Genomic DNA, 20,264 nt, shown 5'->3' on the forward strand with positions numbered 1-20,264 from the left:
CTCCTTAGCATATTGGCCGGGCAACGTGTTTACTTGAACTAAATTGGCCTGGAGTAAATTTTTAAAAAAGGAATTCGATATTTTAATTCTGTTACATCAATCACACAGGGTGAAGAATGAAATTAGATACAATGTAAAGAAACCAAATCGTCTTAAATCTAAATCTTAAGCTTAACTTATATTTTTGGGTTAACATCTTGGTTGTAGAGAATGAACTTTGTTTCTTAACTCACTCAATCCTAGAGATTTTTGGTGCTTTTCAAAATGGGAAGAAATGTATTAAAATGAGCATGTACATAGATAGTTTTATTCAACTATCATTAACATGCAAAAAACTAAAAACATCATCTTTGATACTCTACCTATAATTTGTCTCATAAAAATGTAACAAATAGGCATGGGATAAAAGTTACCCGTGTAAACAATGGATATAGTCAGTGTTAGCGTTGAGTGCGTTAAACTTATAAAAAAAACTTACCTTCCAATTTTTCATTATTATGACCTTAACTTAAAGTAATGCCAAACTGACTGAGAGGGTCACGTTTTTTTGGTCAATTTATGGTAAAGTTATTTTTTTTTAAAACTAATCATCGAGCCACATTATATTTACAAATTCAATTTTGTATTGTTCACTTTTTTCTTGTTAAAATGGATGGAGATATTAAGACTGTAAAATTCTGTTGAGGAGAGATATTTTAACTTAAAACTCGTGGTAAAAATAATAATAATAAAATTATAAAATTTATGACAGGATGAAGATGCTATTTGATACATGATATGCTGTTTGAGACCAAACATTTATAGCTGTTTTGTCTAATTTCGGATTTTATAATCAATTTTATGTATATCAAAAGCACCTGAAGTATAAATCTTTCCTTGCTTCTGAAGTGAGAATTTAGGCTCTCCGGTGTGTTTTATTGCTCATGATGAAAGTCTATTTTACATATGCATAAAAAGAAATCGAAATAAAACACTAACTTTTAACTTTTCGAGTTCATCATTCAGATTTTCCTGCTCTTTTTTGTCTTGAGTTATTTGTCTGTGAGTGGCTTCTACATCTTCTCTCAGCGTCTTCCCTTCGATTTGACGTTGAACAATTTCTTTCTTCATTTCTTCAGTGGCCATTTGAAGTTCCTTGATTTTCTTTTCCACTTCCTGTGCAAAAATGAAATGACAATTTATTTTTAGATATGTGACAAACACAACATTGTTTTTTATATATATATGCATCAAAAATTGATTATATACAGAGTATATCTCTTTAAAAAAAACTTACCCCAGCTTTTGGTAATCTGTTGAATTCTCTTTCCACTATCTTCCTCTCCTCTTCCAAACTGCAATGATGAAACAAAAATAGGGAATAAAATAGAAACACATAGGTGCAAAACCTTTTATTTGTGTCGACTTCTACAGTCCAAAGTTAATGCATGTCAAGAGGTGACTGCATTTCATATACAGTATTACTATAAAGTACAGTATAATGTGGACCTCCCCCATCTTCCCTCAATCCACCCAAAAGAAACAAGATATAGAACAGAACCTGCCAGGATCATCATGTCTAAAAACAAGACAGTCTTTATAGTTCTAAATGTGAAAAACTCAATCATTAATCAATTACTGGAGAGCAAACGTGTTTGGAAAATATCTATAAAATACATGTTCTGTTATTATCAGTCAAGATGAGAAATAAAAATAGTTTTACCATTCTATTTTATACTCCAATTGGTATTGTCTCTCTTCAGCCTGAGCCAGCTCATTGTTGTACTTCAGAATCTGTTCCCTCATCTTAGATACCTCTGTATTGGAACTTTCGGGAAAGTTGTCTGCTTTCTCCAGCTCCGACCTCTGCCGTTCCAGTTCATTTGCATTTTCTTTTGCCTCGCGTAGCAAAGCTGCTTCATTTTCCCTGGTTCTAAAAGAATATAATTTCAATATCAATTGCAGATATTCAGATAACTCTTAATAATACCTTTAACCCACATATATATTTTTTAAAAGCAATTCTATCTTTAACTGTATAATATAATTATTTTTTTTTGTATGGAACATTATTAACTAGAATACCATCATTATTTTTACTCACAAGTTCTTAGAACATTGAGATGTGTTGTTCAAAACATTAAAAAAAATTATAACAAATAAAACAATCATTAATTAACTTTAAAATCCACAAACAATAATAATATTAAATTGTACCTTTTCAGTGATTCGTGGATTTCTGTGTATTTTGATTTCAAGAAGGCAACTTTAGTTCCAGTCAACTTCCCTTCTTGAAACAGCTAAAGAATTTGAGTGAGAATGGAAATCAGGGGTCAATGCAATGAACTTTTAAAGAAAAAAAACCAGGGAAAAAAACCCAGAAAAGATTTTGTATATAAAAATAGGTGATACAAAGCTTCTATAGTGTGTAGATTAAAAAGTAACAAATGAAAGTGAATATATCAGCTTCGAAAAAGAACAAAATATACGGAACGTTTCGGGATCAAAACCCTTCTTCAGCCACAACAAAAACAATAAGAACATTAATACATCAGATTAAATCTAGGCAGACTGCAAGAAGGGTTTTGAGCCCGAAACGTTCCGTATATTTTGTTCTTTTTCGAAGCTGATATATTCACTTTTGTACAATACTTTTTACATGAATACATTACTTTTTTAAAGTCTATTATAAAAGAGATAAAAAACAAGTGATATACAAATATTATATATTTCTTCTACAATTTTGAGGATTCTCAGATGAGGTGAAAAATTATTATGTTAACAGAAGGTATAGTATTAATCTTTTTTAAAAGTAGTCCTTCAAAGCGTAAGGCATATGGAGCTGGGGTTTATCCCGGTTTTTATATCATTGAACAGACAATAGCAACTGCTTTCCACCCTTTGGACACTAGTCTTGCAAAGTACTTTCCACAAGATCTAACAGATCCAGTCAACCAATCACTGCTGGGTGGACAGGGGGTCAGAAAAAAAAAATCTGGACTTCACCTGGGATAGATCTCTGTCCCTTTGTGTGTGAAGCAAGTGCTCCACCAACTGGGCCATCGGGAAACCCATAGTATGAAAAATATGAATAAATGTATTCCAACTGAGTAGTATATATGTATGTTACACACACAATCAGCTTTAATGTGAACGTTTTAAATACAGTGAAAAAAAAAAACAAAAAAACAAAAACAAAAACAAACAAAAAAATTTTTAAAAAACGACGAGGATAATCAAAAGATTTGCCCACCTCATCTAAACACTGAAATGCAGGGCTGGACGAAACCTCAACTTGGTTCTCTTCCTGCTTCACAATTTTTGGAGGGAGGGCGGAAATTGCTGGTGTGTATTCATCATCAATAATGTCTAAGGCAAGATCGTCTTGTTTGTCCTCATCATCACTTTCTCCATTTTTCTCACCAGCATCAAAGAGACAATCTGCTGATACCTCCTTCTCCAAGTCAATTTTCTCCTCATGATCGCTCATCTTTGCTGTAAAACACAGTTCTCATATTAAAATAAGTTATACTGTATCGATGTTGAATGAATCAACTTCAGCTGGCAGGATTAAAATGTGACAATAACAATATCATACATTCAAAATGTCAATTAATATCATTATGAAATGTTAGAGATAAAGTTTAAGAAATAAAATATTACAATAAAACATATATGCCCTACTATATGTGATTTAAATCTGAAATGAATTTACAGATTGATTGTGCATCAAATTAATAATAATAATAATAATAATAATAATAATAATAATAATAATAATAATAATAATAATAATAATAATAATAATAATAATAATAATAATAATAATAATAATAATAATAATAATAATGCTGAAAACTTATATAGCGCTATAACTCCGAGACACCAGACTCTAAGCGCTTAAATTACAAATTACTTTGGCTGACACATGCACATTCACACACACAAGCATACACACACAGACACATATTGACAATGACAAAAATGATAGGTCTACTGAATGTAGGTATGCATAGAAAATCATTACAAAGTTCTTTTGCAAAAAGTGAATAGTTTCATGAAGATTTAGAAAATAGGCAGCATGATTATTTTCTGTTCATTTCTTTAGTGTAACTCTGCATGGGTTACCGCAGTTTGTTGATAAGCAGTTGCTCAAATCTAAGTAAATCCTATTATAGTCCCGACAACTAAGCCACTTTTTGGTCTCAAAAGGTTTACTTAAAACTCAAAAGGACAATCAATAATAGTAGAGTATCGCTATGTTAATCCTTGTCAACTGTGGGTGTTATTATTTGAAGATGTGACCAGCCAAATTACATGACGGAATGCTTCAGATGTAGAGTTATAATTTAGTTCGAAATGGAAGTGTGTTGGCCTATTAATAAAAATATCACAACAAAAAGAAAAAGAAACAGCAAAAGCAACAACGAAGAAGAAAAAGAGAAGAAGAAGAAGAAAAAGAAGAAGAAGAAGAAGAAGAAGAAGAAGAAGAAGAAGAAGAAGAAGAAGAAGAAGAAGAAGAAGAAGAAGAAGAAGAAGAAGTTATAACATTTGGAGCAGGCAGACACAGCCTACACTACTATGAACGGGGACAAAATTACGATTTTGAGTTTGATAAACCGAAAACAAATATGGGATGGTTATTATTGATGCAATATCTTGCGTTAGTTTAGATAATTTTGCCATTAGGACAGTATGACCACGATTATTTAGGTTATCTGACCCCATTAGGACAGTAGGACCACGACTATTTAGGTTATCGGACTCCCAAATAGACACATAAACATAAACACCACCCATCATCAGTAGGATGATTTTCATAGTGTTACCATTCTTCTTAAACACTTTACAAATGTGTTTGATAATCGCTAATGAAAACTAATTCCCCACTCTTGTGAATATATTTATGATATTGCGTGCAAAGAATCAATCATTGCGTGACTATTTACCTCATTCAGCATCACTTGTCTGTTCCTAAATAATTCATCCCATCCACCATGTTGTTGACGACCGTTGTTACGAGAAATGCGCTTGCGTACAAACGAAAACGTTCATAGTCGTATTTACTTGTATCATATTTGATAACTGTTAAAAACTAAAATAAACATTGTTTTGCACTTAATAGACACTAATAGAGTTATAAACTCTTTTATGGTATGTTCATACTCTATAGTTAAAATTCCTAAAAGTAGAAAACGAAAAAAAAATATTACGACATAAAAACTGTTTTTGGCACTATTTTCACATTCTCCGTTTCGGCTCCAGAGACAAACGCGTGTTGAAAATTTCACTGATTTCAAAATGAAAATCGAAGAAGTTAAAAGCACGTCAAAAGCCCAAAGAATAGCCTCACATAGTCATGTGAAAGGGCTGGGTCTAGATGAAAATGGATACGCCATACAGACATCATCGGGGCTTGTCGGACAAGAAGTAGCTCGAGAGGTGAGTCTCCGGTTTACAAAGTTGCTGGTAACGATGGACGCTATACTTGGAATATTCTGGAACTATGATGGGGTCTTTGCCCAACTGCGAAATACGTCTTCATTATTTCTGAGTATTCCTTATACTATTAGTATATTCCTATTTAATTAAAACCCACCAAGCAATGTGGCCAAGCCTTACAATGCCAACTCGGCAGCGGCGATAATTGAGACATGATGGCGATGGATAGTGACAATGGACAATTCAACAATGAAGGCGGTTTTTTAAAAGTTTTAGTTTGAATTATGATTGTCAATTTGACTTTGAGTGCTAAACAAACTACTGGGGTGTCATTCTGTCTAGAAGAAACTATGACAGTCCTGTTTCTCTTGGCATTAGCAGGCCTAGACCAACAACCAAATCTAAGGAAATTCGGGAGGCATTGACAGCTATTTAGTTAGTCTTGTCTGTAGTCTGCTCGTTAATTTTCTCAATCTGTTTCAGTTTCAGTCTTCAGGTGATTATTTCCACAGTTTACTTTAGTGATAAATCATTCCCAGATTAATAAAATGGGAAACCATCATGGCTTTTCTGGTAAACTGGTAATCCATACAGTTCTCTAGGAACACGTCTTGCAACCTCCAACCTGAAATTTTGTAAGAATGAAAATAAATCATTTCTCTAAAATTTTAGGAAGAACCAATACATAATCTAAATTTGACTTTAGACCCATAGACAAGTAGATTTACTGACAAGAGGAAAGAAATTATAATACACTGCTGATTTAGGATCCAAAGTGATGTGATTTTGACAAGTCGCATCTAATTGAAGGGCAAGTAAAACAACATTGGAAACAAATACTATAGTCCCTTCCACAACCCGTGTGCACATGTTGACGTGTATATCTTCACAACCTTCTGATGGATTTTAAATCCTGACCTCCCACAGTGGGAAGGGAGGTACATTCGTTGTCTTCTATCCCCCCATACCCGTTTTCCAATTGTTTCCTGTCATTGTCTTGGAATTGGAATGAAATTACTTAGTTTTGTCCTGATCCTTGCAGGAGTTCCTTGGCTGGGAGAGAAACAGTCGAATGTATAGTTATAGTTATTTTTTTCCTTGTAAATCATCTCTCTGTTATGCATTGTATTATGTTTAGTTTACATATATTAAATTATATGATTGGTAAACATTTGAGTGTATTCCTCTTAGTTGGGACCTGTGCTTGTGTCTGGATTAGACTTTTAGGTGATCTCAAATTAAGTACTTTGACGGTGTGCTCTTGGAATCTACATCTGTTCCTTATTTGAACCAATTCCCCTTTGTCTTAGCTTTTCTTTTGTGCTTTAACTTTAATTGTAATTCTAGAACTTTTCATTATCCCATTTTCTTCCTTTTTACTGGCGCTGATATGACATAATGTGTTGCAAGCGCTGTAAAACCCTTATAAACACACAAAACAAATGGATTTTAATGATAATTGGCTTGAACAATAGAATTGTTAGTGATGTTAAGCCGATTTTATGCATCGTTTACACTACCACACTCTGGGATTTTTCTTCTTTTTATATATAGACCTGTAAATTCTCAGTCAATTAACTGAAATCAGTCAATTCGTCAAATTCAAATATTTTTAAAAAGGGAAGAAAGAATTCATGAATCGTAGTCGATTGACTGTAAAGTTAATTAGGAATGTTCCACAGCGCCACGCATAGCTCATGGGCCGTTTATATTAACGATGGATATATTGCCAAGGCTAAGCGACGCTTTTTAGAATTGTCAGAATTGTCGTGTCTGAACACACCCCAGTGTATTTTCACACAGCCTTCGTGAAATTATTTTTTCACTTTCCAAACATGTCATAGCCAATTTTAACTGAGCCGCCGAGCGATAAATTTCACTGTTTCGTCTAAGCCAAAATTGACCACATTTACTTGAAGGACAGGAAAAGTATGAAAAAGAAAAATTCGAACATATTTTGATGTTTTAAGATAGTGAGAATCCATTAAAACATATCTGTCACATTTTGATGACCAAGTCATTTTCAGCTGGTATTTTCCATTGTAGATTAATGAATTTCAAGTTTCACCTCCCAATACGTCATGATTTGAATTTCTTTTTATATAATTAGGCAGCAGGTGTGGTAGTAGAACTAATCAAGTCCAAGAAGATGGCAGGAAGAGCTGTCTTATTGGCTGGACCACCAGGCACAGGAAAGGTAAGTAACTTTTGCTTTACTTGTTTACAAAGCTGGAACAATGTAACACTTCTTCTTAAAAAGATGAGAAAGTTCAAATGTTATTTCAAACTCAAAACATGGTTCATTTATACAAAACTTCATTATAATAGAAATGAAGGCTGTGCTTAAAAAATCCTCAGTTGTATTGAATTTAATATGACACAAAAACTTCCAGTGATATTTTTGTGGTATGCAACTGTTGATGGCTCAGAACAAGAAGTACTGACCTCGGCTCTTGGCCATTATGAACATGGTCACTTCTTGTTCAAAGTCATCATCATGTAGATGCTGGTTGAGTTGTTGTGTAAATTGAAAGCTGTTGTCAGATCAAAATAAAATAAATAACAATGTGAAATTGAACGTAAGCTTCAATTTAATATACGAAAACAGATAAAATGGACATTTCGGGTTTCCCCTTTATCAACAAAACAGGATGAATGAAACACTACAGACAAATGAGATAATGTGGTAGTGGCGTTGTTAAGACGAATCAAAATAAAAGATCACCGGCTAGTAAGCTTGATAAAATAATTAAGACGGCAATTGAGATGCCAGTCATTCTTTTATTGTTATAATTTTTTTTTAATGAAACAAATGATCAAACAAGACAAAGAATGATTAATGCAACTCAAAGGTTTGAAATATTAACTAATCAATTCAAGAGTTGTTTATATAATTAAGATTCAAAACACTTGTTTTAGTTTGGCCTCTGGACTTCTGTTAAAGTTGTCAAAATTATACCAAGTTTTGTATATTTTTGTTTTCATCTCATTTATTTAACTGTTTCATTATGCTTGTACAGGGTTGTGTTGTTGTTTAATAATACAGGGCCTTATGTTTTGAATTTGTACTTTTTTTTTATTTCACAGACAGCCATTGCCCTAGCTATAGCTCAAGAGCTTGGTTCCAAAGTTCCCTTCTGCCCAATGGTAGGGAGTGAGGTCTATTCATCAGAGATTAAAAAGACAGAAGTACTCATGGAAAATTTCAGGCGTGCCATTGGATTGCGAATCAGAGAGACCAAAGAGGTTTACGAGGGAGAGGTTACTGAACTTACTCCAGCAGAAACAGAAAACCCTATGGGAGGTAATTTCTAAGTTTTGTTTATAAAGAGCTATAAGTATTAGTATTAGCTTTCTGTGTTTACTGTCATATTCTCTCATTATGTAGGATTTAGGGGGACTATATAAAATTTCTAAACTTATTTACAATTAAAGATTATCTTAAAATGTCTGCTTTGTGCATTAATGCATCAATGACAATTTCAAAACGATTTATTTTTCAAATAGAATTTAATTACTTGCATTCCAATTTCTGAATTGAGATTATTTTTATATATATGATCTTCATAAAAAAAATAGTGAGTAATATATAGCTTTTCAAAACAACGCACAGAACAAAACCTTAGGCATTAATGATGATTTGGAAACCTAAATGGAATAAAAGTTCAGGTGCATGCCCCTTCCAATGCAAATTAGATCATTTAGTTGTGATAATTGAAATGTGTAATAAATAAATTATTAAACAGTATAATGCAACAGCAAGCAATAAAATCAACTGCTTCTATAGGGAAGGTCCAGAAGGGAAAAGGATAATTCATTTCACGCTAATTGATTTGTATTTGGAAGAAAAAAAGAAGAAGAACTGTTGTGAATTTCAAAGAAATTACCTACCTGATTTTTATCTACAGGCTATGGTAAAACAGTGAGCCATGTAGTGATTGGATTGAAAACTGCCAAAGGAACAAAGCAGTTGAAGCTGGACCCGTCTATATACGAAGGTCTTCAGAAGGAAAAGGTGGAAGTTGGAGATGTGATTTATATTGAGGCAAACAGTGGGGCTGTCAAAGTAAGTGGTCACTCTTCGTTGATTGTCATTTTACTCATCATTTTCAACGGGGCTCTGTGGCTCAATTGTTACAACTGACTCATACATAAAGTGCAGGCATGTCAACTTCCCAGATTCTTTCAAGGCTATACTGGATTATATATGTGCGACTATGTGGTCTAGTTATATGACACTCGTTTTCAGATCGGAAGGTCCTGGGTTCGAGCCTCGCTCGACGCATAGTTGAGTCCATTCTCTCACCATACTCAGGTGTAAAATAAGTACCTGGCCGTCAACAGCGTTGTCTCTGTCCGGAAAAAAATGTAATATCGCCTAACAGGCGTTATGTCTCGTTTTACATGTTACGTGTTGCTGTTGGTCAGGGACCTTTTGAGCACATTTAGTGGATATTGCGCTATATAAAAAAGCTCTAAAGCTCTAGATTATTTGAGATTTTAAAAATTTGAAAAATATGTCCATGAAGATTGTCATTGGAGAATAGAGCTGAGTGGTTATTTGCTGATTTGAAGTACTTTAGCTCTGAGTGTGACACAAAGATGAATTTAGAGAGTTCCAGTCATTCTCCTTACCTCCTCACATTGATAGATGGAAAGAGAAGATAGATAAGTGCATCCAGTTGGAAAAATTGAGAAATCCAGTTGACAACAAACTCCAGCAATTGCTTGCTATCCTTCGGAAAGGACGCTAGTCTATCGCAAAGTTCTTTCTGCCAGATCTAACAGGTGCAGCTACCCAATCACTTGTGGATGATCAGTGTTGTGGTGGGGGGGGGGGGGGGGGGGTAGGTAGGGCTGTCAGATAGAAATCTCTACTCCACCTGGGATAGATTTGGTCCCTTTGTGTGTGAAACGAGTGCTCTACAAACTGAGCTATCGGGAACGTTTACATTTGAAATTCATATGCAATTCTTTAATAATGATATCCTTTTAATATCATGATGACAAACAGCTTTTTGAAGCTAAATCACTGTCAGATACACACTTCCAAATAGTAGTGTTAAATTTAATGAGAAACATACTTTGTCTGATCTGATGATTATTTTTTCAGTAAATCTATAAAACATTAAACAACTTTTTCTTTCGCATATACGGATGTACTATATTTTTAGTGTTGTTCTTTTAATATCACAGAGACAAGGCAGATCTGATAATTATGCTACAGAGTATGACTTGGAAGCTGAAGAATATGTACCTTTGCCCAAAGGAGATGTACATAAAAAGAAGGAAGTCATTCAAGACGTGACTCTTCATGATTTAGACATCGCTAATGCCAGGCCACAGGTAAGTGTAAAGTTGATTGGAGTTGGATATGAGATCAAAGGGATTTACACTTCTTCTTCTTCTAGGTTCCATGCCTGGTCCAGGCTTCGGATACTGCATGAATTATCTCTCTCCATTCCTCCCTGTCTCTTGCTTTTTCAAACAGCTCTTGGATTGTTAGGTTGGTGAAGCCCTTCAGTTGGTCTATGAGTGTTTTTCTTTGTCTCCCCCGGGCGCGTTTACCAGTATTTTTCCACAACTTGCCAGGTATTCATTCTTATCTTTCCTTACTATGTGTCCGAAAAAGGATAGTTGTCGATCCGCTATTAAGGGCATTTACACTAGATCAAATCTAAAGAATCAAAATCAGTGCTGATGGTTTTCCTCGGATCCGTGGAAATCCCGCGATTTTGGAGTCCAGAGGAGGAATTTCCTCCTTTTAAAAATTACATTTTCTCGAAACAATGTGCTAGCAATCAGAGAGTTGATGTGTGGTGAGGTGGAACACACAGGTGCAGTTTCCCACTCTCCAGAAGTTAGCTAGAGTATCAATGATAGTCTACCATCTCAATTGCTCTAAAAGTGGGGTTTAGTGCAGTAAATATGGGGCTTAAAGGCAATCGTTCAACATTTTCCTACTTTTTCACTTTTTGTCATCATCAGCACTGCAAAATGGCAATTTTTTAATGAAGAGGAAATCGTGTATTTTGGACCGATACAGATTTTATCCTTGGCATTTTGATTTTAAATAGACAGTTTTTATTTGTTGTCGACGATGAATCTGGAATCTTTCTTTTCTAAAGTGTTCTACCCATCTTCTATCAGACTATGGAATCGTCTACTGTCAGATGCAGTGGAATCTGACAGCCCTGATCTTTTTAATCGTTTGGTTATCGTTGTGTATTCAGTGACATATTTAAGCATCAAAGTTCATTATTTTTTATATGTTCAACAATCCTTCATCACATGAGGTTTCTACTTAACGAAGAAGAAAGTATGAAATTCTTAATTAACAATAATTAAATGTACAACCATTCAGATTTTAACAATAGCCTTTCCTTTTCAATCCACAGGGAGGTCAAGACATCATGTCTATGATGGGACAATTAATGAAACCAAAGAAAACAGAAATCACAGGTAGGTTTGTATCTCTATATATATTTAGGTCACCATATCATATAAATAAAAAAATATGGCACAGAGGTATTTAAAATATCATTAATATTATTGTTGTTGTTGTTGTTATTATTATTATTATTATTATTATTATTATTATTATTATTATTATTATTATTATTATTATTATCATTATTATTACAAGCATATTTCCATTATTATCACAATTATCATCATCATCATCACTCTCCATCATCATTATTTGTTATTATCATTATTATTGTTATTGTTATTATTTTCTTTATTGTTGTTGGGTGATTGAGAGGGGCAATTGTTATTTTAGCCTCATGTCATTTAAACACTGATTTCTATGTCTCATTAACACAGATAAACTACGCAAAGAGATCAACAAAGTCGTCAATAAATATATCGACCAGGGTATTGCCGAGCTGGTTCCGGGTGTGTTGTTTGTTGATGAAGTTCACATGTTGGATATCGAGTGTTTCACTTACCTCCACCGTGCACTTGAGTCCACCATTGCACCCATTGTTATTTTTGCCACAAACAGAGGAAAATGTGTTATCAAGTAAGTTGGATTAATTCTTTATTCATTGTGGAACTTGAGTAGAAAAATTGCTGCAATCTTTCTTTTTGGGAAAAATATTCACACACCCCCCATCTTCGCCATCTTCCTCTAAAAAATTCGTAGAACTACAAGTTACATTCCTAGATGGACAATTTTGATTTTTTTTAATAAAATCTTTACTGGAATCAAAGGTTGATGCCCTGCTCATGTATTGAGAACTTTGAAGTACCATTCAAGTCTGCTTAGGGCCAGTTGACGAAGTGTAATTGTGGATATATCAAGTTTTTGCATTAATTTCTCCAGAAATTTTTTTTAAAAGTACAGATCATGCAGATAGGTCTTTTTTTTTTTTTGGATCAGCTAAAGACATTGCGGCACTGAGATATTTTTGCAATGCCAAAGATGAATTTTTAGATTTTTTGATCGTGTTTTGAGTCATATCAAATAGAAACATTTATCAATATGAAACAATTCGATTAGTCTTCAAAACTGATGGAATTATTCCCAGTAACCAGACTGAGGTTTGATCTGAACTCAGTAACCCATTGATGCAGAGGAAAGTAATTTAATCCTTAAAGCATAGAGGCCAATTGTCCTGATTACGTCCCAATTTTCTTGGGAAAAGGAGAAAAAAATCAGAAAAAAAAGTTGAGTGCTATGGAAATGCCCCGGGATTTTTGACAAGCAAATTAAAAGACAGAGACAAATAGAGAGTATTCAAGCTAAGCTTTAATGTTTAGCAATCTCAAATTAGATTATACTGCCATTTTTGGTCATGACGGTAGCACATGTTAGATGTCCCGTTTTAGCTCTTAGAAAGATTGGCCTCTATGCTTAACGCGATCATTGTTGCTCACTAATTGTATGTTATTTGACATCTTTATCCTTAAATTGTTCTGCCTCCAGAGGAACAGAAGACATTGTAGCCCCCCACGGCATGCCCTTGGATTTATTGGACAGAATCATGATAATCAGGACCTTGCCCTACTCTCAAGAAGAAATGTGCCAGGTGAGTGCTTCTGCTTCTTTTGCAGTCAACACCACGATGTATGTGACAAGCTCATGCTTTTGTACTGTTGGTGCTGATATCATGTATTGTGGCAGTGTTCTGAGACCTTGCGGTATTTGGCATGGAATGATCTTCTTCTTCTTCTTCTTCTTCTTCTTCTTCTTCTTCTTCTTCTTCTTCTTCTTCTTCTTCTTCTTCTTCTTCTTCTTCTTCTTATTATTATTATTATTATTATTATTATTATTATTATTATTATTATTATTATTATTATTATTGTTATTATTATTACTATTATTATTATTGTTATTATTATTATTATTATTATTATTATTATTATTATTATTATTATTATTATCATCATTCTTCTTCTTCTTCTTCTTCTTCTTCTTCTTCTTCTTCTTCTTCTTCTTTTACTTCTTCTTCTTTTTTTTCTTTTCCTCTACTACTATAACTTCTTTGTGAAATGATTTGATGATGCAAGGGCAACTGAAGTTTGACATCATGTTTTCTATGGATTTGATATGAACACCCATTCTTTTTTTTTTTTCTGTTTCAGATTTTACGTATTCGCTCACAGACAGAGGGTATTCAAGTGGATGAGGAATCTCTAAAAAAATTAGCAGACATTGGAGTCAAATCCACTCTCAGGTATATCGGATATCTCATTTATAATAAAAATGAATTGTATTTTATTGTCTTGATTCACTCCCTCAGTTCTCCTTCTGCTGTGGGAAGGTAGTTCTTTCATTTGGGTGACTATCGCTGCGTTTATGTATCCTTTTCAAAAGTAAATAAGGCTTGTATTTCTTAAAATTCATCATTTTATAATTCATTTATTACAGCAAAACCACACCATACCTCACATAATTGCAACTTCTTTAATTGATCAATTAATCTAAAGACTGGAATGCTCTTTCCGAATCAGGTGTGAATTCAACAAATTTAGTCACCTTCAAGCGAGGATAATCAAACCACTTCAGCCTAAACACTATCAATGGCTGCCAAATTCATCAACTCTCCCCATCCTTGAATACAAATACTCAGAATTGATTCGACTTTGAGTAACATTCAGATCCAGATCTAAAAGCACACCAAAAATAATAAGAAACAAACAAAAAATCAACATTGTACTCTCCTTGACATATAATATGGAGGTATATATTTATTTTGTGCAAGGGAATGTACCATATTAATCGTAACTTTTTGTTTTGGTGAATTACTGTTGAGTTCTTTTTTTTTTTTTAATTTAGTCATTTTTGTTTGATTTAGTTGTTTTTTTTTCTAAAACATAAATTGATGCGGGTTTTAAAAAAAAAATTTTTTTTGGTTAATTATAATGTTATCCATTGTTTTTGTCTTGTCTTTTTAGATATGCTGTGCAAGTATTAACACCCTCAAACGTTATGGCCCGCATCAATGGCAAAGACTCCGTCACCATCGAAGAGGTTGAAGAAGTGTCAGGACTCTTTTATGATGCAAAATCATCAGCAAAGATATTAGCAGCACAAGAGGACAAATACATGAAATAATTTGTTCACATTTTAAGTAATATGGAATGAATACAAATTGTGGAAAACCCGTTTTCAATTCACTTCAATCAGTCACCTCATTTCTTGTCAATATCCATTCCATTTGGGTATAAGCGTTTGGTTTGAGTGTGAACGAAGTAGGGAGGTGAATGCATAATTGAGATGTTGAATGAGGTAAAAGATCTGATTTTTTTGCATTATTCCTTTTTTAAAAAAATGTTAAGTTTTTAAAATCAGAGTTTTATGACTGAGAAGTGTATGATCTGTATGTACTGATTGGATCCTCAAAAATCACACCATTAATCATTTAATTATTTTACTATAGAAGTCAAATGCTTTTTGGATTGTTTTGTGTACATAACATTAAATTCATTATTTTCCTTTTCCATTTTATTTTCGTACTTTATCATTTAAATTTTTTTTTTTTATTATTTATTTATTTATTTATATTTTTTTGGTGGACTATTATTACCACAGCCTGTTACTTTTACAAGTTGCAATTTTGCTGAGTGCCCTGTCGGTTGAAGATTTGTCTGGAGAGAAATAATGTAAAGTTGTGATACTACATGACTTGAATGAATAAATAATGACTGTGTTGTATTTTACTACAAAGACCATTCCTGCAGTTTGTGCCTTTTGTGTTTTTTTCTGTTGATTCTTCTTCTCTTTATTTCTTTTTTTTCCGTGAATGGGGGAGGGGTTGGGTGGTGAATGGGGGAGGGGTTGGGTGGGGATTTGTTGAAAATTAAGTTACATTCTTCTTTTAGAGTCAAAAGGAAGGCTCACGCAAAAAGAGTTTTATCCAGTTTCAACAGTGTCATTGTGGCTACCCTTTGGATATGACACTAGTCAATCGCAAAATATTGCAAAATGATTTCCTCCAGATCTAGACAGAGCAAGCAATAAAGTAGGCATGTAATTGGATTGTCTCAACAATCGTAAATTCTGTGGTATAGCAGACCTGCCTACAGCTTCAAATAATTCGTAGAACTAGGTACAAAATTTTGGCTCTTAATTCAGAACATCATGAGTGAGCAGACCTGCCGTTCATACCGATTAATTGGTATCATACCGATTTGCAAGACCTTTTTTTCGTATTTACCGATTTCCCGATTTACTTGCCGATCGTACCGATTTCCCGATCTGCATGCCAATCGTACGGATTTCACCAAGTGACCAAGGGCCCGCAGCCCTCCACCCCTCTCTTTTACGTTTACTTTGTGCTTTACGTTGCACGTTAAAATTTTCAAGTCTCGTGAACTTTGACCCGTCCCGCGATACCTCGATAGATCACATGACGTAGTGAGCCTCTTTGTGATGCCCTCACACAGATAGAAAACACACACGGCGCGTTATTTAGTTTTCATTTCCTTTGTGAAGCGACAGCGAGCTGAACTGGTAAACCACCGCGGTCCCTGGCTTCTGACTCGTTACCAAGTGCCACCATCTTTAAATAAGTTAGTAGTCTGATTGCCAGATTGGCGTTGTGCGTGCCATTTTGGGAAAAATAAGGGGGGGGGGGATAATTGGATAATTTTACGTCTCATACTGATTTTTTTTCCCCAGATACTGATTTTTTTACAATGTCATACTGATTTCCTTTTTCGTGAAGTGGCAGGTCTGAGTGAGTGTTGAAGATAAAAATTGATGCCAGACAACATAATTTTAATAATTTTGAATTTTGTGAGTAACTTCTGTATTTTTTAAGTTAATAACTTTGTACATTTATGATTCATTCGATCTTGACCAGTTTTCAATTACCAGTATTCTATGACAGTATTTTTCGATTCTTCATTGCCGTATTGATACATTTTTCCTGATATTCAAAGTTGTGTAAAACTCTGTGAATGATACAATACAAGCTATATGAGATTCTGTAATTATAAACTATTGTATATGGCATTTAAAGTATAATTCCTATTAAGCCTTTAATAAGATAAGAATAGTGATAACAATTTCTAATTCCAAAAAATTTACGAATTTTTAAATGTTCAAGTAGGCAGGTCTAGGTATAGTGGTTGACGTGTCTGCTCTGAGATTATTTTTTTTCTTCTTGTATTTATCTTTCTGCCTTGTCTGGCTCAGTTTTATTGGCCCTTTTCTGATTTTTATCTTATACCAGTGCCTGCTCTGCTAATTTGTCACTTTGATATAGTACCCAATCATTGCTAGGTGAGCAGAAGGGGCAGGGATAAAAGAAGCCTCAACTGAATCCGAGATTGCTGACAGTCCCTTTGTTCGTTGGGTTGAGCATTTTACCTAGTGAAGCAATATAGGGCGAAGTGGCCGAGTAGTTAAGACATTGCACTGTGACCCGAAGGACCAGTGTTCGAGCCCTGCTTCAGGCACTTTCGTTTTTTTCCTTGAGCAAGATTATTAACCCCCAATTTGCTCACTTGGACAACATGGGTGATTCCTGTTGACATCAGACATATTGTTTGATGAGTTATCTATATTCCTTCGTAGAATGCCTAGGTGACGATATCTTCTGATGTCGTGGCGAAAAAGGCATAATTTTTATTTTTAAGCAATGGGACTTGTGACTTATATTGGTGTACATTCTTAAAGGTGCCAGGTTGCCAAAGTGATGTGGCCAAAACGTCTTCTTTGGGTATAAGATGTAAATCATCTCCTTTATATACTATTGCAAGGATTGATACTATTATAATTTTTTAGCTTTTGATATATTTTACACTGTAAAAGCATTTCAGTGTATCCTTCATAGCAGTATCTTTTGCTTGTGCCTGGATGGGACTTTTAGGTAAGTAATGCCTCACGCTCGGTGCATAGTTTAGTCCTTGGAAAAGGCTCTTTACTCACATTCTCTCACCATACTCAGGTGTAAAATGAGTACCTGGCCGTTAACAGCGTTGTCTTTGTCCGAAAAATTGTAATATCGCCTAACAGGCGGCATGTCCCGTCCTACATTTTCAATTTTGCTGTTGACCAGGGACCCCTTGTAAAGCGCTTTGAGCACATTTAGTGGATATTGCGCTATATAAAGCTCAATTTTTACGATGCAACCGTCATTTTTCTCATCCAGATTTCATTTCTTTTTGCTATAGTTATAGAAACTTGACATTCTCTAACAGCCCATATTGTCGAACAATATTTTGTATAGAATGTGCATTTTGCTTTTCTGTTTGAGTAAGAAATGTTTGTTTTTTTGTGTTGGTGGGTGTGAAGTTTTTGGGAAAATTCTGAAAATGGCTGGTAAGGAGAGGGTTAAAAAAGAACAAAATCCCACACGCGTAACGTTTTCAAGATCGTATTACGTGAGGACTAGACGTGCCTTATAGACAGTATGCGCTTGGCTAAGAAGCTCACAACATTGCCATCCGGAAATATAACGGACCAACATACATACAACACTGTGTGTAACCTTGAACGTTTATAGTCTGGTTAATACAGTTTAGTGAGAATTATACTCATAAACGCGGATGGAAAAGACCTGAGTGACAATAACTTCATACTATCTATACTTATATGCCGTCTGTCTGGATTATAATTGATGTGTTAATGTTTTTTATTATTTTTCTTTTTGGCTGAAGAGGGGGTTTGAGTCCGAAACGTTCCTTATTTTGGTATTTTGTTCTTTTTTAAAGCAGTTATATATTTGTTGTTCATTACTTTTTTTTTACAGTAAAGTACAGTCCACCGTTTCTAAAAGCTTAATATATCAAAGGGAACCTTTGGGCATTTGTTTTATTTGAAACGAAGTGGTTATTCAGTAGCAGATACTGAATAGTGCAAAATCACTATTCAGTATCCATAAGGAACTCTTTTTTATAGAGAGAGTGAAAAGTGAGACAACCTCGGTTGCTATGTAAACAAACTGCTCTGAATAGTGCTCGCCAACATTAGAAACAGGTTTCAATTTACCCTCGTACAAAACCAGGGAACCGAAAGTTCAAGAAATTTCTCAGCTCATGTCTGCTATTTCTAGTTTCATTTTCATTGAAAACTATTTTGTTTGAGCAATGTTCTTATTCATAGAATCCGCTGTAATTTTTTAGGGGAGGGGGGGGGGGGGGGGATTTGGAAACCTTTTGTTAATGAATTGCAAAGGCAGTGTAAATATTCTATAAAGATAGAGGAGAAGGTGCACCTTGTGTGGAAAGGGCTATCATCATCACCATCACCACCACCATTATTATTATTATTATTACTGTAGATTATTTTCATAGGCAATTCTTAGCTAGAGCATTAATTACCAAAGACAAAACCCATTAATAATGAAATAAAAAATATATATTCGCGAAATCTTAAACCGGTCTCTGGTCTGGTCAGAATCTGGTATTGCGTCAAGGTGAACATTTTTCTCTTCAACGGCTCGATATTGTCTGGTTCTGGGTACCAAGGAAATACACCAAAAACAAAAACAAAAAGACCGTTTATCGATCCACCATGCGCTGTCAAGATTTTTTCCTGATCCCGTGTCCACCTAGTAGAGATTAGGTAGCTGGATCTGTTAGACAAGACTGGAAGTACTTTCCGACAAATTAATGTTCTATAGAAAAGAGATAACGAACAATATCTGTTACTGCCTAGGCAACTTGACATAAACCGGGATAAGGTCCAGCTTATTTGCCTTAATATTATTTCTCTGAAACACACGAGTCTTGAGAAGCATTTTTCTTGCACGCACCACTGCTGTGAATCAATAATATCGATATAGATCAATAATGCAACATGCAAACCGCCACAGTAACCTTTAATAAATAGATAAAACATAATGTAATAAACGAGAAAGCATTCCAATGTGTCCTCCATCCCCCCCCCCCCCGCCACCCCATTACCCCACAAATCCACCCACCTTATTTTTTTTCGAGTCGTGAAAACATGAAAATTAGAAAGCAGGTTTTAAATACCGGTCTATGTTCATATCGGATACTCTTCTGTATCAAATAGATCGCTTATCGTTGCGCATACCCCCCTCCCTTTTTCACCTCCTCCTCCTCCCCCCCCCCCCCCCCCCCCCTCTTCTTTAGATTGATCACATTGCCTCTCTCCCTCCCTTCTTTGGTCAAATTGCGCTTCCCTCTCCCCACCCTTCTTATTGAAGTTTGTCCAAATTGCACATCCACCCCCACCCCTTCTTTTTGATTCACACACAACTGGTTCCAATCTCGTTGGAAGTGTAAAACCAATCTTTTCGGAAGACTGGATACAGACCTTGTATAATTAATATTCTGGTTTCAGAGTGATGACATCTTATTTTCTAGTCTAAATACTGGGTGGGGTTCCTGACCTCCCATAGTGGGCAGGGGGGTACATA

At 34.7% G+C, this 20,264-nt stretch overlaps 2 protein-coding genes across 3 annotated transcripts in view; one reads left to right on the top strand and one right to left on the bottom strand.

Annotated features, from left to right (window-relative positions):
* Nucleotides 1-5,022, bottom strand: part of LOC144974569 (coiled-coil domain-containing protein 146-like) — a 22,188-nt gene extending 17,166 nt beyond the window's left edge. Inside the window, exons 1-7 of one of the 2 annotated variants that reach the window (XR_013645764.1) lie at nucleotides 4,929-5,018; nucleotides 3,233-3,474; nucleotides 2,197-2,279; nucleotides 1,703-1,912; nucleotides 1,277-1,334; nucleotides 979-1,155; nucleotides 1-48 (exon numbers count right to left, since the gene is read on the bottom strand). The exon at nucleotides 1-48 is cut by the window's left edge and continues 26 nt beyond it. Coding sequence is in view for 1 of the 2 variants with exons in the window: in XM_078917568.1 (XP_078773694.1) it covers nucleotides 1-48; nucleotides 979-1,155; nucleotides 1,277-1,334; nucleotides 1,703-1,912; nucleotides 2,197-2,279; nucleotides 3,233-3,469 (813 nt within the window). In the remaining variant the exon portion in view is untranslated. Of the gene's footprint in view, nucleotides 49-978; nucleotides 1,156-1,276; nucleotides 1,335-1,702; nucleotides 1,913-2,196; nucleotides 2,280-3,232; nucleotides 3,475-4,928 lie in introns of both variants that reach the window. The other variant, XM_078917568.1, reaches the window with a different exon arrangement.
* A 189-nt stretch (nucleotides 5,023-5,211) lies between these two features.
* LOC144974570 (ruvB-like 1) lies at nucleotides 5,212-15,611 on the top strand. Its single transcript, XM_078917570.1, has 10 exons — nucleotides 5,212-5,421; nucleotides 7,532-7,618; nucleotides 8,509-8,725; nucleotides 9,330-9,487; nucleotides 10,618-10,767; nucleotides 11,820-11,883; nucleotides 12,250-12,448; nucleotides 13,355-13,457; nucleotides 14,014-14,105; nucleotides 14,827-15,611. Exons 1-10 carry the CDS (start codon nucleotides 5,281-5,283, stop codon nucleotides 14,984-14,986), a joined length of 1,371 nt encoding a protein of 456 aa, XP_078773696.1. The 5' UTR covers nucleotides 5,212-5,280; the 3' UTR covers nucleotides 14,987-15,611.
* The last annotated feature ends 4,653 nt before the right edge of the window (nucleotides 15,612-20,264 follow it).

Source organism: Berghia stephanieae, chromosome 6 (genome assembly GCF_034508935.2).
Source record: "Berghia stephanieae isolate SIO BIC M18660-M18661 chromosome 6, UCSD_Bste_1.3, whole genome shotgun sequence".
Lineage (NCBI taxonomy): Eukaryota > Metazoa > Mollusca > Gastropoda > Nudibranchia > Aeolidiidae > Berghia > Berghia stephanieae.